This window comes from Lichenostomus cassidix, chromosome 10 (genome assembly GCF_008360975.1).
Source record: "Lichenostomus cassidix isolate B80296 chromosome 10, HeHo_3.0, whole genome shotgun sequence".
NCBI lineage: Eukaryota > Metazoa > Chordata > Aves > Passeriformes > Meliphagidae > Lichenostomus > Lichenostomus cassidix.
In genome coordinates, this window is record NC_139491.1 from 16,372,072 (window position 1) to 16,396,695 (window position 24,624).

At 40.6% G+C, this 24,624-nt stretch overlaps 1 protein-coding gene across 6 annotated transcripts in view; it reads left to right on the forward strand.

Moving 5' to 3' along the window:
* Window positions 1-24,624, forward strand: part of TLN2 (talin 2) — a 143,097-nt gene that overhangs the window by 82,811 nt on the left and 35,662 nt on the right. For all 6 annotated transcript variants that reach the window (XM_085070862.1, XM_085070861.1, XM_085070860.1 and 3 more), the window contains 18 exons: window positions 225-353; window positions 1,890-2,003; window positions 3,505-3,618; window positions 4,896-5,030; window positions 5,933-6,061; window positions 6,453-6,555; window positions 8,137-8,345; window positions 9,148-9,267; window positions 10,119-10,316; window positions 12,419-12,558; window positions 15,267-15,360; window positions 18,233-18,322; window positions 19,442-19,564; window positions 20,811-20,954; window positions 21,131-21,292; window positions 22,372-22,512; window positions 23,647-23,828; window positions 24,203-24,335. In XM_085070862.1, the coding sequence (XP_084926988.1) occupies window positions 225-353; window positions 1,890-2,003; window positions 3,505-3,618; window positions 4,896-5,030; window positions 5,933-6,061; window positions 6,453-6,555; window positions 8,137-8,345; window positions 9,148-9,267; window positions 10,119-10,316; window positions 12,419-12,558; window positions 15,267-15,360; window positions 18,233-18,322; window positions 19,442-19,564; window positions 20,811-20,954; window positions 21,131-21,292; window positions 22,372-22,512; window positions 23,647-23,828; window positions 24,203-24,335 (2,460 nt within the window). The remainder of the gene's footprint in view (window positions 1-224; window positions 354-1,889; window positions 2,004-3,504; window positions 3,619-4,895; window positions 5,031-5,932; window positions 6,062-6,452; window positions 6,556-8,136; window positions 8,346-9,147; window positions 9,268-10,118; window positions 10,317-12,418; window positions 12,559-15,266; window positions 15,361-18,232; window positions 18,323-19,441; window positions 19,565-20,810; window positions 20,955-21,130; window positions 21,293-22,371; window positions 22,513-23,646; window positions 23,829-24,202; window positions 24,336-24,624) is intronic.

The following is a 24,624-nucleotide window of genomic DNA, read 5'->3' on the forward strand; positions in this document are numbered from 1 at the left end:
TCTAAGTGCTAGACATGGATAGCAACAATCTTCCACTGGAAATAGACTTTCTGCTTTGAAATTTTGTAATACCTCAGTGTTCTTCTAACTTTCCCTATGATAATCTAAGGAAAATGAATGCTAATGTAGCAGACACTGCCTGAACTTCACCCTTGATGTTCATCCACATTTTCTCCAATAACTTTTATTCAAACTTACTGTTTTTGCTCGGAAATCTTGTGCAGGGAGCTGCTGCCAATCCTGAAAATGAGGATCAACAGCAGCGTCTGAGAGAAGCAGCAGAGGGACTGCGGGTTGCCACAAATGCTGCTGCACAGAATGCCATCAAGAAGAAAATTGTCAACAGATTAGAGGTTGGAAACCAGATACTGTTGTATTTTCAGCTTGCTACCTTTTGATAATTAGTATCTGCAGTTAATTTTAAGAAAGAATAAATGCATCTTTTAATGGAAGTGCTAAGCATAGAATGACAGCACTGTGAGCTCAGTTCCAGAGTACAAGACTTAGAATTAGAGATGCCATTATATCATAACACAGACTTCAGAGAACTGAGCAACTTGTGTCACAGGTGTGGTAAAGTGGTGTGAAGATTTGACTCAGATGGTGTTTGATGGTGGCCTAGTCCTGAAATTAAACAGCTGAGCTGAAACTGCTTCATTGCTGTTTCACTTTATCTCTGTGGTGTGTCATTTACACACAGTATCTCTTGGTGGCTTTACTAGGATATAGAGTTCCATATGAATTTCTGTACAAAGTCAGTTGAATCCCAGCATATCCAGTTAAACTGCTAAGCTACTCAGAATCAAGAAGTAGAAATGAAAGTAAAAAGATACTTCCTATCTGGTAGCACAGCCAAGAGGGAGAAAGGCAATTTACTGTGCAGTAAGGATAAAATATCATGGAAGTTTGTCTTGTAGGCAAAAATTGGATCTTCCCATTCTCAACTAAAATGTAGAAACAACAGATTTAAAAAAGAAACTTTTTATTAATTCCTAGTTTGCAACTGTGATTTTACAGTAGTCTGTTTCAAATCCAATGACATGAGACAAACAAGCAGATCTAAGGAGGTTACCATGTTCCAGAAATGCATTTAAGTTGCTGTATCTGTCTAGAACTAAAATTAGGAGTACTTTAAGAAATAAAGGCTTATGTCTTTCATTTTCTAACTGCATGCAAGAAAGGTTTATAGAAAGACTATTCTATTTGTTTTGCTGTTATAACGTACACTGCCTTACAAAGGAAAGAAATGTGTAATGAACTGCATGCTTGGTTGTATTTAGTGGGCTAGTTAGTGTTGTACAACATGTTGAAGTACCTTGGATAAATAGTTGAATTTTTAATTTTTGAATCTGGATGTGGTCATTATAGCACTCCAGGGTATTTGAAGAAGGTTTTCTCAGTGCTTTTAGACTTGGAAATACCAGTACTTTGTACTTCTGTGTCATTAGTATCTTTGCCGTAGAGCAATCTCGGTAGAAATTGGCTCCCTTGAGTCCTGTGTCAGAGGTACCAATGCAGCAGTGTGAAGCACTTTGTGTACTTTGCCTGTTTTCTCTGGCCTTTGTAATGAGCTAATTGTTTGGACCATTTCTGCTGTTTGTAGTTGACTTCTTTTGCGCATATGGCAACCTAAGCTATGAAAGACTAAGAACATAGAAGGCTTCTTATTCTGCCTTTTTCTGTATTGGCGAATTAGAGATGGATAACAGTGCTCAAATAATTTTCACCTTGAGAGAAGAGCAATCCTGGGTTTCCTTAAGGCAAATCAAATTAAGGGATAAAATGTATTAATTTGTCAATGTTGTTACTGTAAAAGTTACCTATAATGTGTGTTTCCTTCTCTGAAATTCTCATTTTTACCACTTATTTAACTTTCTTTTTCTCCAAAGATTGCAGCTAAACAAGCTGCAGCTGCTGCTACTCAGACTATTGCAGCTTCTCAGAATGCAGCTGTTTCCAATAAGAACACAGCAGCCCACCAGCAACTTGTGCAGAGCTGCAAGGTAAACACAGCACAACCCATGACAAATAACTCTTGAATTCTGCTGTATGGGGAACTGATGATGACCTTCTATAATACTGTTGTGGCCTCAGAAGGAGCTTTAAAAAAAAACCCAACACCACCCATGTTGATGTGCATGGGTTCTGGAGCATCCTCATTTATTGTGGGATCCTTTTACTGCTGTTTGTAGAGCTTTGCAAAGCTGAGCTATTGTTAGTGCCGTGTAACACTTGGCTGTGACAAATACCCCTTAGAAGAAGGCTTGACAGGCATGTATCTGTTGAGTAACAACCAATTCACCTGAAGTAAGCAGTTTTACTGCAAGTTTTGGTACACATCAGCCAGTCATTGCTATGTGCAGAGCTGTGCTGGATGCACTGCATGGAGGGGTCCGGTTGCTCAGGATTTTGTACCCTGAGTGTGATTCTAAGTCTTGGCCATGCAGTCACTGTATGAGTGTGATCTTCAGCAGGGGAGTAGCTTTATGATCAAAATGTGCTGCTGAATCATACATCCAGTGAAAGGGGACTGAGGTCTGTTGCGGGATAAAGGTAACCTTTGGATTTTCCATAATGAAGGATCACGTAACAATAGTGATTTATACGATAATGGAGTGAAATTCTTATTTAACATACCAGTTATATAATTGGTTATATAACTAACAACTGATCCTGCAATTCTGATGTTCTGCCTCCAAGCAACTGGGACCTTAAATTTCACCATAAAAACATAAGTTACAGACCTTACTGTGGGGTTACCATGATTCCTAGCCTGAAGTTAAAGCTGTAAGATTACAGATTTCAAGGTGTGCCTGAAGTCAAGCACATTTTATAGTTCCAAGCTAGAATTCAGAGTCTGATGAGAAGCTGTTGCCTTTTGTGTTTAAGCCATAATTGTGAAAGACAGTGGAATGCAGAAGGCTTCTTCTTTTTTTGTGGTGATGGTAATTTAGTATTGCACTGCTCAACTGTTACTGTGAAATGGGTGGACAAGGACCATGAATATGGACAGTCCAGGAATAAAGTTTTAGCAATAAACAGTTGCAAATGGTCCAGCCATGCTATGAAGTTTGTGTCGCTGAAAGCCAAGTGAAAGTAGGCTGAGGTGCTTGTGTGTAAAAGACAATGTTTTTCTGAAAGCAGGACGTTCTCTTGCAAAAATCTGTCATACTGGCATTCAAACAGTCAAAGGAAATAATTAAAAATACTTGATGCACATAATTCTGCATAGAAATCTTGGCTTGTCTTGTAGGAGCCATAAACTCCTGAGCCATAAACTCAGTAGACTGAGTAAAGATTTCTTAAGTTTTTTCATTCTAAAAAAGTTGTATATTAATTTGGTTCCATGGAATCCTAAATGAATTCTATGAAGGCACACAAGAGTATTCTACTTAGGAATACACTTGTTGCCTTTAAGGAGAGTGGGTAGAGTGCTTGTTTTGTTTTCAGAGGGTTTTGAGTTTTTATTTATTTACTAAAATCTTTTCCCTGTGTTCATTTTAGAATGTTGCAGACCACATTCCGCAGTTGGTGCAGGGTGTAAGAGGAAGTCAAGCTCAGGCAGAAGACCTCAGTGCCCAGCTTGCTTTGATAAATTCCAGCCAGAATTTCCTTCAGGTGAAGTGAACCAGTCATTGTAGTAGATACAAAAGGCATTTTTTAACTGCTGTACATTTTGATTTGTGATAAATAACCAATAAACTGTTAAGAACCATGTAAGGGAGTTCACTGCTAACTATGAGCCCTATAGGGAGAATTTAGTTCCTCCGGTTAGGTGGCTGAAATACATTGTATCTGTGGAGAGTGAAAACTGCTGACAGTGAGGCTAAAAGTAACAAGAAAAAACTAATGTTTATGGGGAAGAAACATTAGTTGCTGTAGCTCTTGCTTTCTGGGAAAGAGTTTAAAGAGCAAGATGGAGAGAATTTAGCATCTTTCTAACTAGAGGTCTGAATATGTGAGAGGCTGTTGTAACCTTCTTGGGCAAGGTAAACTTAGGGTTTCAGCAACAAGTTTCAGAATTCCTCAGAAATAACAGGGAATATTACTGTTTTTTTAGATATTAGCCTGCATCATGGATCTAGATTGATGTGGCCAAAACACAAAATTTGACTCTGCTTTTTCTAAAACATCTTAAAATAAAAAGCTAGGATATTGAGCATTGTTAACAACACGATTGGGTTATTGTTAATGTTATAAGAAACAACACCAGAAGCAAATTCTCTGTGTAATGGCGTGGTCACTGTTTGGCATCAGTTAGTCTTGCCTTAAATGTGATTGCTGTTATGGTCTTTTACGGTCCCATGTAGGCAGAGGGATCACAAACCTCGTTCTCACTCTGTTTAAGTATTTGCTCTATGATTCCTTGTGGAGTCATTCACGTGATTGATCCATCTCCCCTATGGCTGTATGGGTGCACAGTGGTGATGATGAGAATCAGCACAGGTTTTTAGTTGTATTAGCAGTAATCCCTGAGTAGAGGCATTGCTTGAATTACAATTTTAATTTCATAAAATTTTGGCAGAAGTTATTATTTAGAAGCACAGAAATTTGCCGTCTCTGCCACCTGGATCTGGATCTCTAAAATTTCACAATTTCAATATTTTTAAGTAGTGTACATGAGTACTCAATAGCCTTGGGCAGACATTGGCACCAATGAAGTAGTCCTTGTCCTAGTAAAACACAGATGGGGCAAAGAGCAAGGACATGGAAATGTGACAGAATTATGACAGAGTGCACCAGCTTAAGGAGCAGAAATGTGCTGGTCATTAAAGAATAATCTAGAAACATACTGAGTCTGTGAATGGAGGAGGCAGTTTGTTTATTGAATCCTAAGCCTTCTTTAAAGAAAATGAGCTGGTAAAACCAACTGTTTCCTATTGTTCTTTGAACAGCCTGGAAGTAAAATGGTGGCATCTGCTAAAGCTGCTGTCCCCACAGTGACTGATCAAGCAGCAGCAATGCAGCTCAGTCAGTGTGCAAAGAATCTTGCTACCAGTTTAGCTGAGCTACGGACTGCCTCCCAGAAGGTAGGTAAATACTGGTTTTAATCAGCTAAAACAAGAGGGCTTTGTGTCTCCCCTGAGGGAATGGCTCATGCTCAGGCAGTGTTCACCTCTCACTGCTGTTTTGTGCACATATTGCTCAGACTCCCAGGTAGCCTCTGTATCATGACGGAAGGGGAGGGAGAAGTGACAAGGAAACCGAAGAAGCTTGTTCTCCCCGTTCCATACCAGACAAATGTGAGGAGAGTATAGAGAGCAGCACATCAAGGCTCTGAGCTGCTGTAACATTTCAGGGAAAGCAGGGAAAAGCTACAGCCCTGCTGTGCTCACTGGTGTAATTGTGAACTGCCATCATCATGTCTAAAATTCAGGGAAGCAGAGGCTCTCTCTGTGTTTCACACACAGATTTCTAAACTATGTGTGCTTAAAAGAAATGCAAGAGGAGAGTCTGCTCGTGTGTGTGTGTGTGTGTGTACACTGAGCCTGAACCCAGGATTTTAACATGGAGGTAGCTACACCTGAGCTAATGCTACCATTTCCATCTCGTTCTGATAACTGTGGGCTGCCCTATCAGGGGGTCAGTGTGACTTTGGTCACAATGTTTAGTGAAGCCACTGGTCAAAGGGGAAGTCCAGAGTGCAGCAGTTACTTTCTCAGTCCCTGGGCTGCCTACTGTGAAGGGCCATTTACACAAGCCAATTGCACCTCATTTCCCTGGTGCCTCTTAGAGTGTTGTTCTCTTTTCAGACTGAGAATATTGTGCAGGAGTTTGGAATCCATGGTGTATAACACTTAGAGGGCCCACAATGGCCTCTTAACATAGGAAGAGAAATAGTTTGGGAGGGGGAGATTATATCTGAAGCATTTACCGTTTCTAAAAGTTGCTTACAGCTGCTAACTGTGGTATTGATCTGATTTCTGAATAGGCTCATGAAGCTTGTGGCCCAATGGAAATCGATTCTGCTTTGAATACAGTCCAGACACTCAAAAATGAACTGCAAGATGCGAAGATGGCAGCTGTGGAGGGACAGTTAAAACCTCTTCCAGGAGAAACTGTAATTGAGGAAGGATGTTCTTCATTTAAAAACAAACAAACAAAGTTAGCTGTTAAAAAATTCAAATATTAGAGGCAAAAAAAGTCATGAGGCTGTGGGTAATGATGATGCTGATAGGATTTTGCACTGATTCTGTTATAAAGAGTGTATGTTCTGTAGTAGAGTTAGTCATAGGACTATAGGGCCTCCTTCTCTATTGTACAAACTACACATTTATTTCGTTCTGAACAGGGAAAACTTGCTACTCAGGTTACAGAGAAACTGTGTGTTCAGTAGCTGAGGTGGAAGTTTTGGTTTCTGTGGAATGAGGAATTTTTTAGTGCTATTTAAAAACCAAGTGTGTTTTCATTGAGCTTAAACTCAATATTTTGTCCTTTGCAACTCTTTACAGCTTGAGAAATGCACTCAGGATCTGGGAAGCACATCCAAAGCAGTTGGTTCTTCAATGGCTCAGTTGTTAACTTGTGCTGCTCAGGGCAATGAGCACTACACAGGTACTGTTTTATTCATAATGTCTCTGTGAAACCTCTGCTTTCCATCAAATACTTGATGAAAGGTTTTCTTATCACAGACTACTTAAATCAAGGAATCAATTTTTTTTTTAGTGCTGATAGTGAACTGTGGTACGTTACTAAGAATTGCTAGTGTGACTTGTGCTTCATAAAAGAACAGTGAAGCAATCTGCTCTGTCTTTAATCAGAATAGATTGGGACATCTGTTGTTTTTGTAAATATGTGCCACTGAAACTCTGTGAAGGGCAGAACTAAAATGTATTGTGTTTTAAAGGTCAGTGCCACTGGAAATGTTTCTGTGTCCTTACAGAAGGCTTATGGGGCTCCTGGGATAGGTTTTGAAGCAACAGGATATGAACGTAGCGGGGACAGCTTGGTGACATTTACAACTGCACCTCTTCCTAGGTGTTAGCAGTTCACATGTACAATGCAGCTGCTCTGGCTGATTCATTGAGCACATTTGCATGTTTGAGATAATGCCAACAGGGAACCTGTGCCCACAGATTGTACAGTTTATTTTTGTACCTGTACTTTTAGAAACAAAAAACACCTTAATAAGAAAAATGCTCTGCAGTGGGGACAAATGTTTAGTCGTAGATGTTGAAATGTTCTGTGTCCTTATTTCTGTAAGAAATGAAAGCAGTTGTTGCAAATGCTACCATAAGATTTTTTTCCAATATTACTGATAAAATGCATTATAGCAATTACCACTTCATTGGCTATAATTGCATCTGGGCTCCAGAACTTTCAGTTGTTTTCATTTGAAACAGATGGAATTGCCTCAAGATGGCTCATATTTCTATCTCATAGTTAGGCAAAAGTATGCACTGAGTACCAGGCAAGGGAGTACAGGTACTTGCAGCTGATAATGAATAGCTAAATCCAGTAGCTCTCTTATCATCAAGTTGTGGGAAACCATACAAAGCAATGAGTTCCTTTTCAATAATTTCATAAATAGAAGAAGGAGACAATTATTCACATAGTCCTATGCCATAGCACTGCAGTTGGTGGATGTCCTTTAACGTTAGCCAGACAGACCACAGAAACTAATTCTGTTACATCCTTTCTGTGACTTCCTTCAGTTATTTTTATATGTTTTCATTCACAGTGATGTTAGGTTATATCAAGTTGTATAATTCCTAATAATATCTTTTTTGATTGCTTGAAGTTAAGCTGTTGTTGTGCTGTGGCTCTGAACTCCTGTACACCATTCTTGCAGATAATCACTTGCCCCCATATCTCGGAGTATTAGTTTTTTTCCTATCTTCAGGCTGTAGCTTTTCTTCTTTTTCAGTGTTTCACTAAGATGTATTCACTGGTGTAGAGAGCTGTGCCCAGAATGTGGTCTTTGGGCTATAATATTTACTTTATAGCTTCACTACAGGTATTTGTCTAAGCAAATGATACCATATACTTCAAATGTGTTCATGTTTAAAGATTTTCTTTTAAATTGCATTTGCAATGTTATTTTGCAATAGGATCATTACCTGCAATATCATGTCATAAGATCCAAAGATTGTCTTTAAGGATACTAATAGAATGCTTGGTGAAATCTGACCGCAGGAGTTGCTGCCAGAGAAACTGCTCAGGCCTTGAAGACTTTGGCTCAGGCAGCACGAGGGGTTGCAGCATCTACCAGTGACCCTGTGGCAGCACATGCCATGCTGGATTCAGCAAGGGATGTCATGGAAGGCTCTGCAATGCTGATTCAGGAGGCCAAGCAGGCCCTGGCTGCTCCAGGGGATGCAGACAGCCAGCAGAGATTAGCACAGGTAGGCTGTGACTGCAGCAGCTCTGCATGAGTTGTCAGACACCCAGGGAATTTACTCCAAATGCGGCATTAAGTAAGGATAGAGGACAACAGAAAATAAGGCTGCAAGGCATGACAACTTCCTGTTCCTTTCAGCAATTCTCAGATAGTAACATCATGCCTATGTTAAACAATGCAGTGGTATAAAGTATGATATTTTAGTCATCTTTTAGAAAAATAAGCGAAGATGCAGCTCTGTGCTTTTACCCCAAGAGATGTGAGGACGCTGCTTGACTGCAAAAATGAGACAGCCATTAAACTGATAATTTTCAAATAAAAGATGTATATCCATGTTATATTCAAAAAGTGAGTGCATGTTTTCTTCAGAAGTGGCACCACTGCATTTTCATACTTCAAGGAGTGACAGGTTCTTTTTTACTGCTTTGAAAAGTTCTAAAATTGGTCTGTACTGTAAAAAATTTCTTAAGGTGATACTTCTGTTTTAATCAGAACTTTGTACTAAGTAGCATGCAAAGAATTTCTGTGATTAGTATATAGGTAACTTCAGGGGCATTTCCTTATCTGCAATGCTGCAGCCTTTATCCCAGGAGCAGCTGTGGGGCTGCCCTGCCAGCACTATCCTATCAAATGGATGAGCCTAAATAAAGACTGCAGGGTAGCAAACTGAGAAAGTTGCAAGCCTCAACAATGGTCCTGTAAGAGTCAGAATGTAGGAATTGCTGGCTATGGGGTAGAGGCTGTGCCTCCTGTTGATGACCACTTAAGCCTCTCTCAGTGTGAATGTGTTCACTTGTGTGTTGTAGGTGGCAAAAGCAGTGTCTCACTCCCTGAATAACTGTGTGAATTGTCTGCCTGGACAAAAGGATGTGGATGTGGCCTTAAAGAGTATCGGGGAATCCAGCAAGAAGCTCCTCGTTGATTCAGTAAGATCACTCTTACCATGGAAATAAAGTTCAGAAAACTGAGCAGCAGATCTGGGCTCCCCATGTGCAAATCATTATTTAGTGAAAGTGCCCTAAATATACTTCATGTAAGCTGCGTTTAAGTTTATGGACCTTTAAGCAGCTGCTACTTAGACTGAAATACTGTTTTTCTGGTTTTATGGGCAAGGTGAAATGTGTCTATGACTTGTGAAGGCAGTATTAAAATGGTGGTCATATATTGCTACTAATTTTTTTGTTTTGAAAACTGCAATTATGACTTAGCATTCTGAAGAGCATGAAAATCAGAAAATTATAGTTCATCTCCCACCTAGAAGTGATCAGTTCACTTGAAGGAGCATTGTGATCTGTCAAAACATGTTTGGTCATTTTGTGCAGGGAGTAGAATTGTTATTTTGCTTACCTGCATCCGTTTAAAAATTCCTTTTTGGACTGGTAATTTGCCAGAAAGTTATATTGTTTGAAGAGCTTTTTTTTTCCTGCACCTACCTTGCTATCCAGTGACGAAATAAAGAATTGTATTTTGATGTGTTTGTGTAATGCCTTTTGATAAAACCAGGGGTTTTTTACCAAACTGGTTTACCAGAGAAAGTTTAGAGTAATTCTGAAGAGCTGCCAATACTTGTGTCCTTTGAAAAGCTTACAGGCTTGTCTGTCCCCTGAAAGAAACAGCAGGACACAAGTTGCTGGACAGATTGCTGGTTGACAGCTGTCCCATAGTTCCAGCTGATTACTCTGTTGCTGTGGTGTTCTCAACATGTATTGAACTCTCCAGTCATAAAAGGCTGGTGTGATGTGACAGACAATAAAATACTGAACTTGGTCTCTTGCAGCTACCTCCAAGTTCTAAGTCATTTCAAGAAGCTCAGAGTGAACTGAACCAGGCAGCAGCAGACCTGAATCAGTCAGCTGGAGAAGTTGTCCATGCTACACGGGGCCAAAGTGGGGAACTGGCTGCAGCCTCTGGGAAATTCAGTGATGACTTTGATGAATTTCTCGATGCTGGTATTGAAATGGCTGGCCAAGCACAAGTAAGTTCTTGCTCATGCTAATTGAGGGATAATCTTGGCCGTAACCTCTGGCAGTACAGTACATTGTTTGTGTGGCAGTAGAGTGCAGCAGGGCATGCTGGTATGAGCCTATCTGGGTATGACAGGAGATGTTTGGTATGAAAGAGTCATCTGTAACTGGTTATCTGGAGTGAAGTGAGCTCTACCATTTGCATCTTCCACAGGGTGTTGGTATTTGTTCCTGTATCCAGTCAGAAATATGACTTCGTACTCCTTTGTGTAGTTTGGTAACTAACTCGAGCTGTATATCTGAAGGTACAAAGGTGTGCTGAACCTCTCAACTTGTGGAAAGCATTGCTTCTATTTTGGTGGAGCTAACATGGAGCATAATTTATGTAAACATTGTTCAAAATTTAGCACCTTTCCTTGCTACTTTTGAAATGTTTCAAGTAGAGGAAGGAAAAGATGCTTTACTATTGCTCCATTGCATTGTGGACCTGCTACTGAGTGGAGCAAGCACTTGAAGAAGGCTGCCTAAAATGCCATCCCTGGATCTGACAGGAAGCACTTGGACTTGTGTTCAGTCATTTAAAATCTGGCAGAGTGCTATTCTGATGAGCTCTAACAATCAGGAATGTTGTCACATGTTGCTGAGCTTATTCCTGGTAGTCTAGGAATTCATTTGAAGTTGGAGATACCATTTCAGTTTATCTTAATGGGTACAGTTGTGCTGAGCTACACTAATTGGTCATTTGGCAATGATTTAGCATAACAAATGTCAGTATACAAAAAAGAACTGTATATCAGGAGAGATGGGAGGACTTGGGGGAAAAAGAATCTGCAGATGGTTTTGCTTTGGTAGGAGAGCCCTGCAAACCTAAGAAATGATTACCAAAGAAAAATGGCCAGAAGATCTTGCATGTGTCAGTCCTTTGAAGTCATTTCTGAAGTGTCTCTCTAGAGCAGATACTTTGCAGATAGAGCTGAGTAGAGAGATGTGGCAGTGGCTGGTGGTTATTCTCCATCAGAGCTTAATCATTCAGATTCCAGATGTGTGAAGTGAGTTAGGCCCCATATACAGCTCAAAGTGAGTAGCAGTGAGGTACCTGACTGTCTCTTTAGCTGTGGACCAGACTGACTTTTAGAATGTTTTGTTTAAGGCTATTCAGTGAAGGCAAACGTAGAACAATACTGTGAATGGCTGCTTGAAATGAGAATCCAGCTGCTGATGACCTTGTGGCCCTTGTGAATTAGTTTATCCTGCTGACAGAGAGGGGTTGGTGACCGTCTTAGTTATTAATGGCTGATCTTTTGAAAGAGAAGTCCTTTTGTGTGTAGTTATTCAGCTTGAACAGAAGCAATACAAGGTATTTTGGATGACTAGCAAAATGTAGGAGTAGGGAGGAAGTAGAATGTAGTAAATACAGAGTAAAAGTTTTTCCTATCAGCTGAGTAATATGCGACCTCTTTACATAAGACCATGAACAGACTGTTAGACAAAATGGATTCACTTCTACTGATCACTGACAAAAGAATGTGATCACCGCTATTTGCTGTGAAAATACTTTCCTGTAACTGTATTGAAATGCAGGTTTTCCTTTTCAAGCAATGGTTTAAAATCAGTAATAGAACATCCAAGTCGGAATGTTGACCAAAGTAGGCTTATAGAAACTTATTTTCTTGGGAAAGACGACTTTCTGGAGGATATTTTTGAGTGAGCAATCCCAGTTAGATGCTAGAGAGCCTGTGGGCTACCCAGAGGATGTCAGAATACAGGGAGCGTACGCTGACTGAATAATGCTAAGCAGTTGTGCCAGGCAGAGACACTGAAGAGTCTTGACAACAAAAGCATTGTTCAACAAGTAGTAAAGTTTCTCCATGGCTCATTTGTGAATACTACCATTGTTAGAAGCCAAGCTATTTGTTATAAGGATCTTTTTCTGTTGTGTAAGTGAAGCTAGAGGCACCTGTCTGGGTGAACAGAGGCTTGGTCCATCCTTCTCTGGGCTCACGTATGTCACTGGTTTCAGGTGGATAAACAAACTGCATTTTCATATGTGGTTTTAGCACACTCTCTTTGTTGTTCATTTTGTATTTAATGTTATGCTGCTGTGGCTTTCCAGACTAAAGAGGACCAGATTCAAGTCATAGGTAACCTCAAGAGCATCTCTATGGCTTCCAGCAAGCTGTTACTGGCTGCCAAGTCTCTGTCTGTTGATCCTGGAGCTCCTAATGCCAAGAATCTCCTAGCAGCAGCAGCAAGGTAAGGATGTGTTGCTTGCTTTATGTTTTCCTGTGATCTTTGCTTCTTTCTGTGGTATTTATATTGTGCTTATGTATTCTTCTGCTATTGACAGTTAACTGAGTGCTTGGAACCTGCAGTTCTTTTAAATGGGAGTAGGCCAGGGCAAAGTTGCTCATGTTGGAGTAGTTCCTGAACTGGTTTAACTTGTTACCCTTGGTGGAAATAGGAACAAGCATCTGAAGACTTGGCCTGGTTTTTGAAAGGAACCAATGTATTTTACCTACTGTTTTCTCATCATCTGTGTTCTGACAAGGCAATAGCTAACGTTAAACCTCTCAATCCCTGAAAGAAAAGAAATTGAATAATTCTCTTATATAGAATGCTATTAAAAATCATATTGTAGCTACCTATCACTAACAGTGTGCATGTGTGTGTGATCAGGAGTGCTTGAAAGGATTGGATGCTACATTTCTGTAGTGGAACATACCCTTTACTTTACAGATTATAAATCCCTCAGTAAAGGGCTTCCTTAAGAATTTATGCTACTTTACTTCATTGTATTTTGGTTAAAAAACAAAATTACTATCTTTTCTCTATCTTTTCTCCCTGGAAATAAGTAACATCTATGAAAATTATAGACAACCAAAGACAGGCTGCTTAAAACTGAAGGACTCACATGAGATAAACTGCTACAGATTTCTGCTTTAGGCTTGGAGCATTCCTGATTGGAGTGTAGAGGAATTTAGTGTCCCAAAGAAACCCAGGTAGTTGTAAGTTCCTGGCAGGTTGCTATTCCCTCTGTGGAAGCATGGAGTAGAAAAAGGGTGATGAGTCAGATTGAGCCTCGAGCTGTTCTGTGTGCATGTGCCTGCTCGTGTGAGACCTTACACAGACACCTCGTAACTGTGTGAACTAAACACTGCACCAATTCTCAGTTTGTGTTTAAGATGTTAACGAGACACTCTATTTCCCTTCTCAGATCCTCTGTGCTGGCTTGTGACAAGCTTGCCAGGGCTCTCTTCCCTTTCCCTGCTATGATATGATCAGGATCAAATATTTTTACTTTCTCTTTTCTCATGAAAATGAAAAAAGAGGGCCAGCTTCCTTATAATAAGATAGCTTTACTTCTAATTTTTCTCTCATCTATGGTGCTGTGATTAATCATGGGGTTTTGTTGGTTTTGTTTTGCTTTCTTCCCCCTTTGCTCCAGCTGTAATAGACACTTCAGCTTTTTCAGTAGCTTTGTCTTCCTTGTGGAGGCATTTTTCTTGATTACCTCTGACAGGACTGCAACACTGGCTGAGTTCCCTGCAGGGTCCAAGTATTTGTGTTGTAGTTGATGAAAACAGATGTGGCCTTAGAGTCCTAGCAGTCCTCTTCCACAAGGGACTGGTGTTTGAGGGGCCACCTTCCTGGTTTTACTGTATCCAGATGGTTTTCAGAGTAATGTTTGCACACTGGCTGGGTTACTGGTGGAGGTAGCTGGTGTGTAATAGTGATCATGAGACCACATGGCATCCTCTACAAAGCTGATAATTCTCTCTCTTCAATTGCTCATATTCTCTGAGTCACTATGAATTGTGTCTCAGATTAAAATCAACAGCAGACAAGATATTTTAATGTGAAGTTTCTCTGGGAGTGAACAGAACTTTCAATTTGTGTCATTTATTCCTATGTCTGTGCAATATTTTTCTGATGCACAGAAATCAGTGATGTTCAGCAGGTGAACAGCAGGTCCTCCACAAGGACACCAAAGCTACTGAAAAGGGTAGAAGTCTCAGTTAAACAAGTATGGCTGTTAGTTTCCATTCTTTTTGCCCTGGAATTTAACATAAACACAATATATGTAATAAGCACATCCTGTTTCCTTTTGTAACAATAATAATACCATCCATCCAGGTAATCATGTTACTGATATGTTATCAAGTGCCTTTGTTCCGAAAGGGAAAGTAATGCAAATGCCATTCAGTTTTCAAGGCCAGAGGAAAGCATATTCTCCATGCCATCCAATTTCACTGATTTTTCACTTCTTCTAACTGCCACTTTCCTGGGTTGTTAGCCATGAGTCTAAAATGAATGTAGTTGTAATGAATTTCACCAATTATCAGAGCATTCATCAGAAAGACAGATAGTGACTGTTGTGTGTTGGGTTCACCCTGTGTCCAAGAGCTGTGAGCTCCCATAGGAATATAATGCCTTTGCATAACTTGTTCTCTGTGGGTATAAACCTGGCAGAATATCAGTTATTAGTTAAAGAGGAAAAAAACCTATTTGCTAACAGACTAAAGAATTACAGGATTGCGTGTGTATATTACAGTATATCAGACAAGACATAAGACTTTGCTAGTAAAGGGTAAATAACACTTTACATTCAACCATTGTTTTCCATACCAGCCACTTGTTCCTGTGTCCTTTAGGGCTTCTGGGGTGGTAGTTGACAAATGATTCAGTTAATGTCAGACCTGGAGAAGTGCTAAAATGCCTTTTAGCAGCAGCACTGTGTCACTGTGCTGGTGTAATGGGTTGGCCTTGTCCTGCTGCCAGATGTTCTGTCTTTTGTCACCAATGTGATACCAGAGGTGCCACCAGTTTGGTTGCTGGGCTCAGCCATGTAGTAGAAGACCCAAGTTTTAAATCTTTATGCAGTGTACAGTTTATGTCAAAAGTTTTACAAAGAGGAATAGTTCAACTATAAAATCCACCTTTTTTCCTCCTACTCTCCCTAGAGCTGTGACTGAGAGTATAAACCAGCTCATCACACTGTGCACCCAGCAAGCTCCCGGGCAGAAGGAATGTGATAATGCACTCAGAGAACTGGAGGTATTACTATATTTCAAAAGCTCTTATAAACAAAAGTGAGCCCCAAATGTTTGTTTCCTTTGTATTCTTTGTCTGAATAGCTCCTGTCACTGTCTTCTCACTTCATATCTGTGGCAGGGGGTTTAATTGTGTACTAGGTAAGCATGGAACCCATGTAAGCATCTTGTTTTGGCCAGAATGAAATTTGGTACCCTGTCCCTCTTTCCTGCCCTCCAAAGGTACAGCTTAGTCCCTATTTTTCATACTTATTTTGACTTAAGGAAGATTCACGACGAGATTGTTATTTCTACTGCCACCAGTGCACTGGAGGGAGCTGCAATACCTTGGGTTTTCCACTTGCAGGATGTTGTTACTGACATCCCACCTTAGGATGATGTTTGCCATATTTTACCTTGACATTTCTCAGTGGAGATGTTTAACGCCTTGTTTCTGCCTTCTCTGTCAAACTGATATGATGTGTGTGTCAAAACAGGCTCTGGCAAGGTATGTTCTTCATCTTGAGTGAAATGTTTGGCTGGCTAAATGGCAGGTCAGTTGAAAGACTTAATTCTAAGATTCCACTGATCACAGACAGGGCCACTTACAGTAGTAGGAAATAACATCTTTTCATTTAAACTAGATGTTTGTTGTTTACTGTCAAGGTCAAAACATCAAGGGGTGATTGGCCTGTGTCAAGAGCATTAAAATACCGTTAAGCTTTTTACTTCTAGCCACTAGCATCAAAAGGATACAAAGGTCATTGCAGTGCATTTCAGGATATTGTGAGTTTTCTTAATATGCAAGTCCATGGTTATCATCCCAAAATGTTGTAGGAGTTCTCCTAGGAGCTGCTTTGTCCTTCTGAATTCTTAGCTTCTTAAGTGTTCTCTCCTTGGTCAAAGGGAGTGACAGCAAGTCCAAAAATAGAAGTAGGAACCAGGAAATTGGGCTGTAATGAAATGGAGCAAGCAGGGAGAGTGAAGTGCTATTTCTCAGGACTTCCTGAAAAATTAATTGGGAGAGATCTGTGAAACAGCAGGGATGTGAAAGGTGAGAATTTCCAGCTAATGAGCCAGGGAAAACTGAGAGCTTGGAGGAGAAATGTTGGGCAGAATAGCCTTTAAAAGCCCTTGCGGAGGGTTCTGTGCCAATAGCACAGAATTGCATGTGCTGGCATGCATTGTGAGCAGGGCCAGCAAGGGCAGAAGGAAGATCTGTAGCATCTTGAACTTCCCAGAGAGGGAGAGCTGGAGAGAAAAGCCTGGGTGTATGGAATTAGATTCATTTCTGGAAAAACAGAAACCAAGGCAAAAGCACACAGTCCTGGAATCAGACTGGAGATTCACATCAAGGTGACTGGAGGAACTTAGGAAATTCTAGAAGTCTTAACTTTTGATTTTTCCTTACAATGATTAAAGTTTTGCCTCTTATCTTCATCTCCCCAACTCATCAACCACTATTGCTAGTCTTCCCAGGGCTTCTTAACTACTAAAAATCATTGTTTCTGTAGAGAGAGTGTCTCAGAATGGATTTGATAGACTATCAATGTGCTCTCTGGTCTTCTTTGGAGACTCTGGAAAACTGTGTTTAGAGAGGACCTTATTGTACAACCTCCAATGAGGTAGCTAAACTGACCCAGAATTGCAGCTGAATAAAGTAACACAGGTGTTGCAGTAATTACCAATGTGTTAGTGGCAAGTCTGTGCTGGCTTGTATTTTGCTATTCTATTTGCTTTTATTCTGAGAGCTCTGTCTCTGTAGAACTGCAAGTGCTGTAGGAACCTTGTTTGCTTTTCAAGTTATTTAATAGAGGACAACATGAAGAGTTGCTGCAATGTCTGTGAGAACTGACAGACAGAAGAGGCAACTGGAAATTACCTTCTAGACACCATGTCTTCACATCACCTTTTTCTCTTTTTTAATTGCTGTAAGGCTCTTACAAAGCAGTAACTGAGCTGTTAAAAATACTGTAGGTGTATCTTAATGTCAGGAGTTGTGTCACAAAAGAAGTCCAAGTTTAAAATCATGCCTAGATTTCCTTTAGGTGGAAAGCAAATGTCAGATATAACTGCCAGTATCTTTCTCTACTTAATTGATTTCACTTTCATCAGAAGGATTAAATGTCTTTTCTGCCTGATATTTGGCAGTAAAATAGTGTTCCTCCAAACTTGACAATAGGTGTACTACAGATATTTTTATGAATAAAAGAATTTGTTTCCTGCATTTTGCAGCTTTTTACAAGTTTTGTTATCTAATTGTATTCATTCTTCTGAATGAATGGGTGACTGATTGGCACATTGGTATTTCCAATACTCAGAATCGTCTCAGAAAAAGAAATTAAACCCAACTATATGTAGTTTTCTGTGTTGGGGGAATCTGTTGACAGTGTGGTAGACGTGCACTCAGTTTGGTAACCCTTTGTGTTTCCAGACAGTGCTCAACAAATGGCAGTTGTTTTTCTTACCACTCTTTTAAATTTGCTTATGAAATTTAAAATAGAACTGAAAATATGCGTTGCACTGTTGACACCTGACAGAAAACCAGATTGCCTCATGCAATCTCAAGATTGCATGAGGCAATCTCATCTCAATCTCAAGATTGCCTCAAGCATCTCTGACCATAAATCACTCGTCACAAACACGACATAAACCACAGTAGCCTGGACTTCCAACAGATTGGTGGTGCACAAAGGTGGAGTTCCCACAGCTCAGTTCCTGTCGGGTGGGGTTTCCTGCATGGCACACCCTCAGGGAGTGTGGAGTTTTGGGTGCCTGCTGGAGACAAAGGTGTAACGTTACACTGGGATAAGCAGGATAGGTGTGATGGTCTGTGTTCTTATCAGCTCAGTGTTTCAGACTCTGTCAATAATCAAGAGTTTCTTTTGTTGTTTCAGACAGTTAAGGGAATGCTGGATAACCCAAATGAACCTGTGAGCGATCTCTCATATTTTGATTGTATTGAGGGTGTAATGGAAAACTCAAAGGTAATTTCTTTTTCCCACCTCTGTGCCAATTATCAAGTGTGTTTGGATTTTCAGAAGTTTCCACATGCATATTGAATGTTAGAGATGCAGTCAGTGTTTATAGCTAAAATATCTGCTGCACTGCTTGATTGACTCTGCCTGAGATAGGTCTCTTTTAGGTAATTTCAGGTTTTGGTCTCTTAGGAGGTGTATTGCCTCAGTAAGAAATTTTTAATGAAGTGACTAGTACACAATGCTCTTAAAGCTTCTCCTCTCTCCCTTCCTCTCTTGTGCACTAGACAGTGTGTCATACTTTGGGCTGCTGTATTTTGACTGCAGCTATGTTAGAAGGGCCCAAAGCATGAACAGGAGGCTTGGCAATGACATCCCATTGTATCATTCTGTGCAGAATAGCTCTGCCAAATGTCTGAGCAGTCCAGACACCCCAGCACAGCAGGAAACCTGTGAGACCTCTTCAGTTTTTTTTTAATTGAACCTTGTTGTACATCTTTCTTTGAAGCTGGCTTTTGGTGTCCTTATTATTTGATGTGTTGGAATTCTGTTTCCTCCTTCTCTAAAAGAAAAAGAAAGTACCTAATGGGGGTGTGTGTGATCTAATGCTATACTGCAGTCAGAGTTCAGCCAAATGAACTGAATTCAGTGGGACAAAGTGTGGGAACTCATGTGCATTCAGACACTCGGCTGGTTCCAGCAGTCTAGGTGCAGTTTCATTTCCACTGAGCTTCAGTGAGTTTGGGGACAAAGATGATCCTGGATGTGCCAACAGCATCTGCAGGACTGGTTGTCATGTTCTGCAGTCTATGAAATGCACCCAGTGCCAGGCTAGCTGTGATGGCTAATGGATGACAACAATGTCAATGAGAGTTGGTTCTGTACTCTTGTAGTCACTTGAGCTGCAGTAGTGCCTGTGTTCCGTGTCAGTCCAGTGTCAGTGTGCATGTCTGACCCTGCACACCACACACAGGAACGTGCCCAGTTCAGTCAAGTCTTTAGGTAAAAATTCTGGAAGCCAAGTCCAGGAGGTTTGTGGCCTAGAATTGGTTTCAGGCCAGCAATCATTTGCCTCTAAGTGGTAGGGATGTATATTTGGAGGATAACTTTGTTTTTTTAATTTCTGAGGTTCTTGGAGAGTCAATGGCAGGCATTTCCCAGAATGCAAAAACTGGGGATCTTCTAGTCTTCGGAGAATGTGTTGGAGTTGCATCCAAGGCTCTTTGTGGCCTCACAGAGGCAGCAGCTCAGGTAAGCTACTGAAAGCTGTAAAGCAATTATGTTTTTATTTTTTCACAAGCTCATGTTGTGAGTTTGTAAATCTGAAATTCACTTCCCTGTGGTCAAGAAATGATGACTTTGTACTACGTGGTGTGTTCTGTGTAGATCCACAGAAACTGCACACACTGCAGACGGGGCAGAGTGCAATAATATGCATATTTTATAAGGAAGGGAAATGACATCCAGAGGGAAGCTTTGATGAGGATGAAGCAAAGGTGCAGTGTATGGAATTCATGTTTGCAGCTCAAGCTCAGAACTATTATGTCATAGAGAAGTGTACAAAAAAGCAGCCACAGTTAAAATTAATGAATCAAGTTCTAGTTTGTAAAAGTTCATAAGGAGCACTATGCATTTCAGACATTCGAACTAAGAAACCTGTTTCAGCTGTTCAGATACTTTTGGAACAACCAAAATTCTTAAGCTTCTACAACAAATTAGGGTCTGGTCTCTGTGGTTTCACTGACCTGATAACTGAGTGAACTATAGAGAGCTGATAGTCACCTTGGTTGAGATTTGGCTGTGGGGGATCATGCTCTGCATCTGAAAACCTCTTCTTGATTTCCCCAAATATTTAATGCCTTGGTATGGACTAAATCTCCTCCACCTCTAACTCTGAGTTGCCTTACTGGCATATTGAGGTGCCAGATAATTGTACCTGTAATGAATATAAGAAATCTTCATACATGCTTGTGACAGTTCAGACAAGTTGTCGTTGAGAGGCATGAAGCTTATAACAGAGAGAGGAGGTGAGCTTGGCCATCAGACACCCTGAGCTGCAGTGAGACAGCAGCTGCAGGCCTGATGGCTCCTGCACTCAGCAGAAGTGCCTTTGCTGCATTGCTTTTCTGGTCTTTACAAAAACCCCCACCACCTCCAATCGTGGCTAATACAATAAATAATCTGCCAATAAATGTGACCATTAAAGCTCTCTCAATTGGCTAAGTAAGTGACAGGTAATGTTTTCAGGGATAGCAGCTGTCTAAACAGTGGGCAGTTTTGTTTCAACTAATTAAATTTCTCTAGTATAAATATATGTTTTCTTGGTTTCATTGGATTCTGGACATGTGTTGCTAAAAACAAATGGTAATTGTATTTCACAATATGATTTCTGAATATTCTCTGACCACCATGTGTTATGACATATGGTCAACTTACCAGAGATCCAAGACAGATTTAGCATCATTTCTTAGGATTGTTTTCTTCTCTCCATTTCTAGGCTGCTTACCTGGTCGGTATCTCTGATCCAAACAGCCAGGCTGGTCAGCAGGGCCTTGTTGACCCAATTCAATTTGCTCGTGCCAACCAAGCGATCCAGATGGCTTGCCAGAACCTGGTGGATCCAGCAAGCAGCCCCTCGCAGGTGAGTGCAGAGGATTGCAGGGAGACCCTCCTTGTTAGGACATGGGACTCTGCTTTCTTCCTGTCCAATCAAAGGGGTTTTGGTTTGACTCTTGCCTGGCTTTGACCATTACAGCTGCAGGGTAGTTGCTGTCCCACCCCTCTGACATTCTGCCTGTTCTGTCCTGGTTTTTACAGGTCTTATCAGCTGCCACAATCGTGGCCAAACACACATCTGCTCTGTGCAACGCTTGTCGCATTGCTTCGTCAAAAACAGCAAATCCCGTTGCCAAGAGACACTTTGTGCAGTCTGCCAAGGAAGTTGCAAACAGCACTGCTAACCTGGTTAAAACTATCAAGGTACAAATGCTGCTCCATTGTGCTTCCTTCTTCCTTTCAGATTTTAGGGGGTTTTCTTGTTTGTTTTTTTCTCCCCTGTTGAGACAGAGTAAGAACAGTTAGAAATATCTTTTTACCTTCTTATGGTAAACCATATGCATGGTTTAAAAAATCACTAATTACTTTTTTGAAGATCTGAATTGGAAAATGCGTTCAATGGTACAACTGCTGAAGTCGAGATGAAAAAAATTGGGCAGTTTTAATATTAGGCATTTGACCCTTCCAGTATGAGACCCCTCAGGATTGATATATTTAATGAGTTTGCACTGTAAGAATAATCTGCCAACAACAGAATGTGAAGGTTTTTTATGGTGTTAAGTTCCACAATATCTGGAGATTTTTGGAGTTATTTCTGACAGCTTTACCTTATCTACAGGAGAAAAAAAGGATATAAATAATAATGGGAAACAAACAGAAGCCATTTATGTTGTGAATATTCTCCTGTTAATAGTAACGTTTTATTTTCCAGATGCCTGCCAGCACTTTGGCAGGGGGTAGTTTTTTTCCATGCAAGCAGAAGTAATACTTTTGAAGTCATGGAGGATTCACAATTGTAAATGCTTCTGGAAGCCAATAGCTGATGTAATCTCATTTCATTATCTGAAATATTTGCTATGAGATTATGAAAGAGATCAGTTGACTTGTGTGAAAATGAGAGCAATATATTACTGGGTTGCTTAAAACAGAATTAATTAAAACTTGCCAAATCAGTAGGAAACAACCACCTTCACAAACCACAAAAAGGTGGAAGTTAGCCCCTTCCACCCTTGAGAATGTGAGGTCCTGGGACACAACTTGAGAGAGGCATTGGAGCCCAATGACAGAAAACCGGCAGCAGTTTAAAGTTTAGGGTTAGTTACCAGCTAAGGAAAGAAATACACACCTAAAAGATTACATTCTTTACATAAGCCTTGTTTGTAGATGAGCTTTCAAATATCATAAACACACAGCAGTTTATAACTAGGAAGGATGAAATAATCTTCCTTCAATTTTGCTAAGAAAGCCATTCAGAGAGAACTCAATCATGATTTTGTTTCCAGGCGCTGGATGGAGATTTCTCTGAGGAGAACCGCAACAAGTGCAGAATTGCCACTGCACCTTTAATAGAGGCTGTGGAAAATCTGACAGCATTTGCTTCAAATCCAGAATTTGTCAGCATCCCAGCACAGATCAGCACTGAGGTAAGACAGGATGCTGCATTCCCATCCTCCAAAAGTTGAAAATGTTGAATTAATCACATGTTGGAAGAGAGTGCAAACACCCCAAAGTGTTTCCTTGGGTTTCTGGGTGTTCACAGGGCATTGTGCTGTCTTTTGTTTAACCTCTGACCTTTACTTTTTCACCAGTAGAATGCACAGTTTGGCTGCAGTAAGCACTGCAAGTCTGCTGTTAGCAAAGCCATACAGCACAGGTGACTTGAGTGTTTAAGTAGATGGATTGTTCCATGCAATACTATAATAAATATCCCCTTTTATATTTTTCCCCTCAAGAGCAGCTTTAACAAATGGAACCTAATTAGTTCTGAAAAGAATCAAAGGGGTGTTACTGGGTTTTTACCTTTTTGCCCACAAGTTCTCCATCCTCAAACTGTGTCACTACAGCAGAGTAGAACTTGAAGAGACTAATAAAGGATTCATTGGGTTTGGGTTTTTTCCCACAGCAAAAAAGCAAACCCCTCAAGCTTCACAAAAGCTTTGAAGTAGAGGTCACGTATTGTTACTGACCCTCCAAGGGCTGCTTCCTGCTTTTGTCAGGCTCTGATCCAGATGGCAATATCAGATGATGCAGTAGCTGTTGCACTCTTACAGGTGTGGGGCTGTAACTGAAATCTAAGCATGTCCTCCAGGTCTGTGGTACCTGGGTTTACCACATTATTGGCAATAAAACAGATACACAGATGATGACCCAGTTAAGAGTCATCAGTTATCACTTGGAATTAGTAGTCTGACTGGGGAAAGGGCACATCTGTTGGAGAAGACAAATTAAGTATATTTCTGGCAAATAAAGTATGTTTTCAATGATATTTCTGTAGTCTATGACCAGACAAGTGTCATTGTTTTCTCCTGTTTCTCAGCTGGAAGATGCCTTTCTTAACTTGAGACATTTTTCTTAAGTATGTTTTAGAGAAAGCTGCTGGACTGATTATTTTAGTTCTATTTCTGTCTTGACTATCTGTGAATATAATAGTATAAAGGAGGAAATTATATTTCCTTTTTAATGCTGTTAATTAAATATACTTTTAGTAGCACAAAGTGTGGATGAACTCGAATAATAATTTAAATGTTCTTTCTGTTCTTGTGTCTCCCTGACCACAGGGATCACGAGCACAGGAGCCAATTCTGGTTTCTGCTAAGACAATGTTGGAGAGCTCATCTTTATTGATCAAAACTGCCCGTTCTCTGGCTATCAATCCCAAAGACCCTCCGACATGGTCTGTACTAGCAGGGCATTCCCATACAGTCTCAGATTCTATCAAGAGCCTTATTACCTCTATCAGGTATGTCTTTTGTAGTAATTGAGCAACTGTTCATAAAGAAAAGTGCCATATGGCCATTAGCACTGCGTTATTTTTCACTGATGGAAACTATTCTGTGCTGTGCAGTATCACCCCAGTTACACTGGGTGTTTAATCAGAACTGATGACTGCAGCACCCTGCAGCACAGGGCTGTTCCGTGTCTGTATTCTGTTCTTCTCTGGTTCCACCTCCAATTTACTCTAAATGTAATGGATGATGCTGTAGAAAATGAAAACTGTAGTTAATATTACTTTTTTTTTTTTTTTTTTTTTTTTTTTTTTAAGTGAGCCTGTGTGCATTCAGGCGAGACCCTGCTCCTTGCCAGCATGCTCAGTTTCTTGTCTCTGTGTTGCAGGGACAAGGCCCCAGGGCAGCGGGAATGTGATTTTTCCATCGATGGCATCAACAGATGCATCAGGGACATTGAGCAGGCCTCGCTCGCTGCTGTCAGCCAGAGCCTGGCCACCAGGGATGACATCTCTGTGGAGGTGAGGGAGAGAGCACAGGCACAGGGGACTGCTGGACAGCCTCACCACCCTGCTGCTCAATCACAGTATGATCCACTGCCGGGGAAGGGATGAGTGTCCTAACTGGGGTCTTTCTAGGCAAAGTCATATGCTGCCCAAAGTGTATCACTTCTCCAAAGATCCCAGAATCACTAGGGAATAGTAGGGGTGAAAGTAGTTATTTTTTACTGCCACCCACTTATTACTCTGACTTGTTATATTGATATGACAGACTGATAGAGTTTTTGTGGTGCTTTGCCATGTGGAAGCC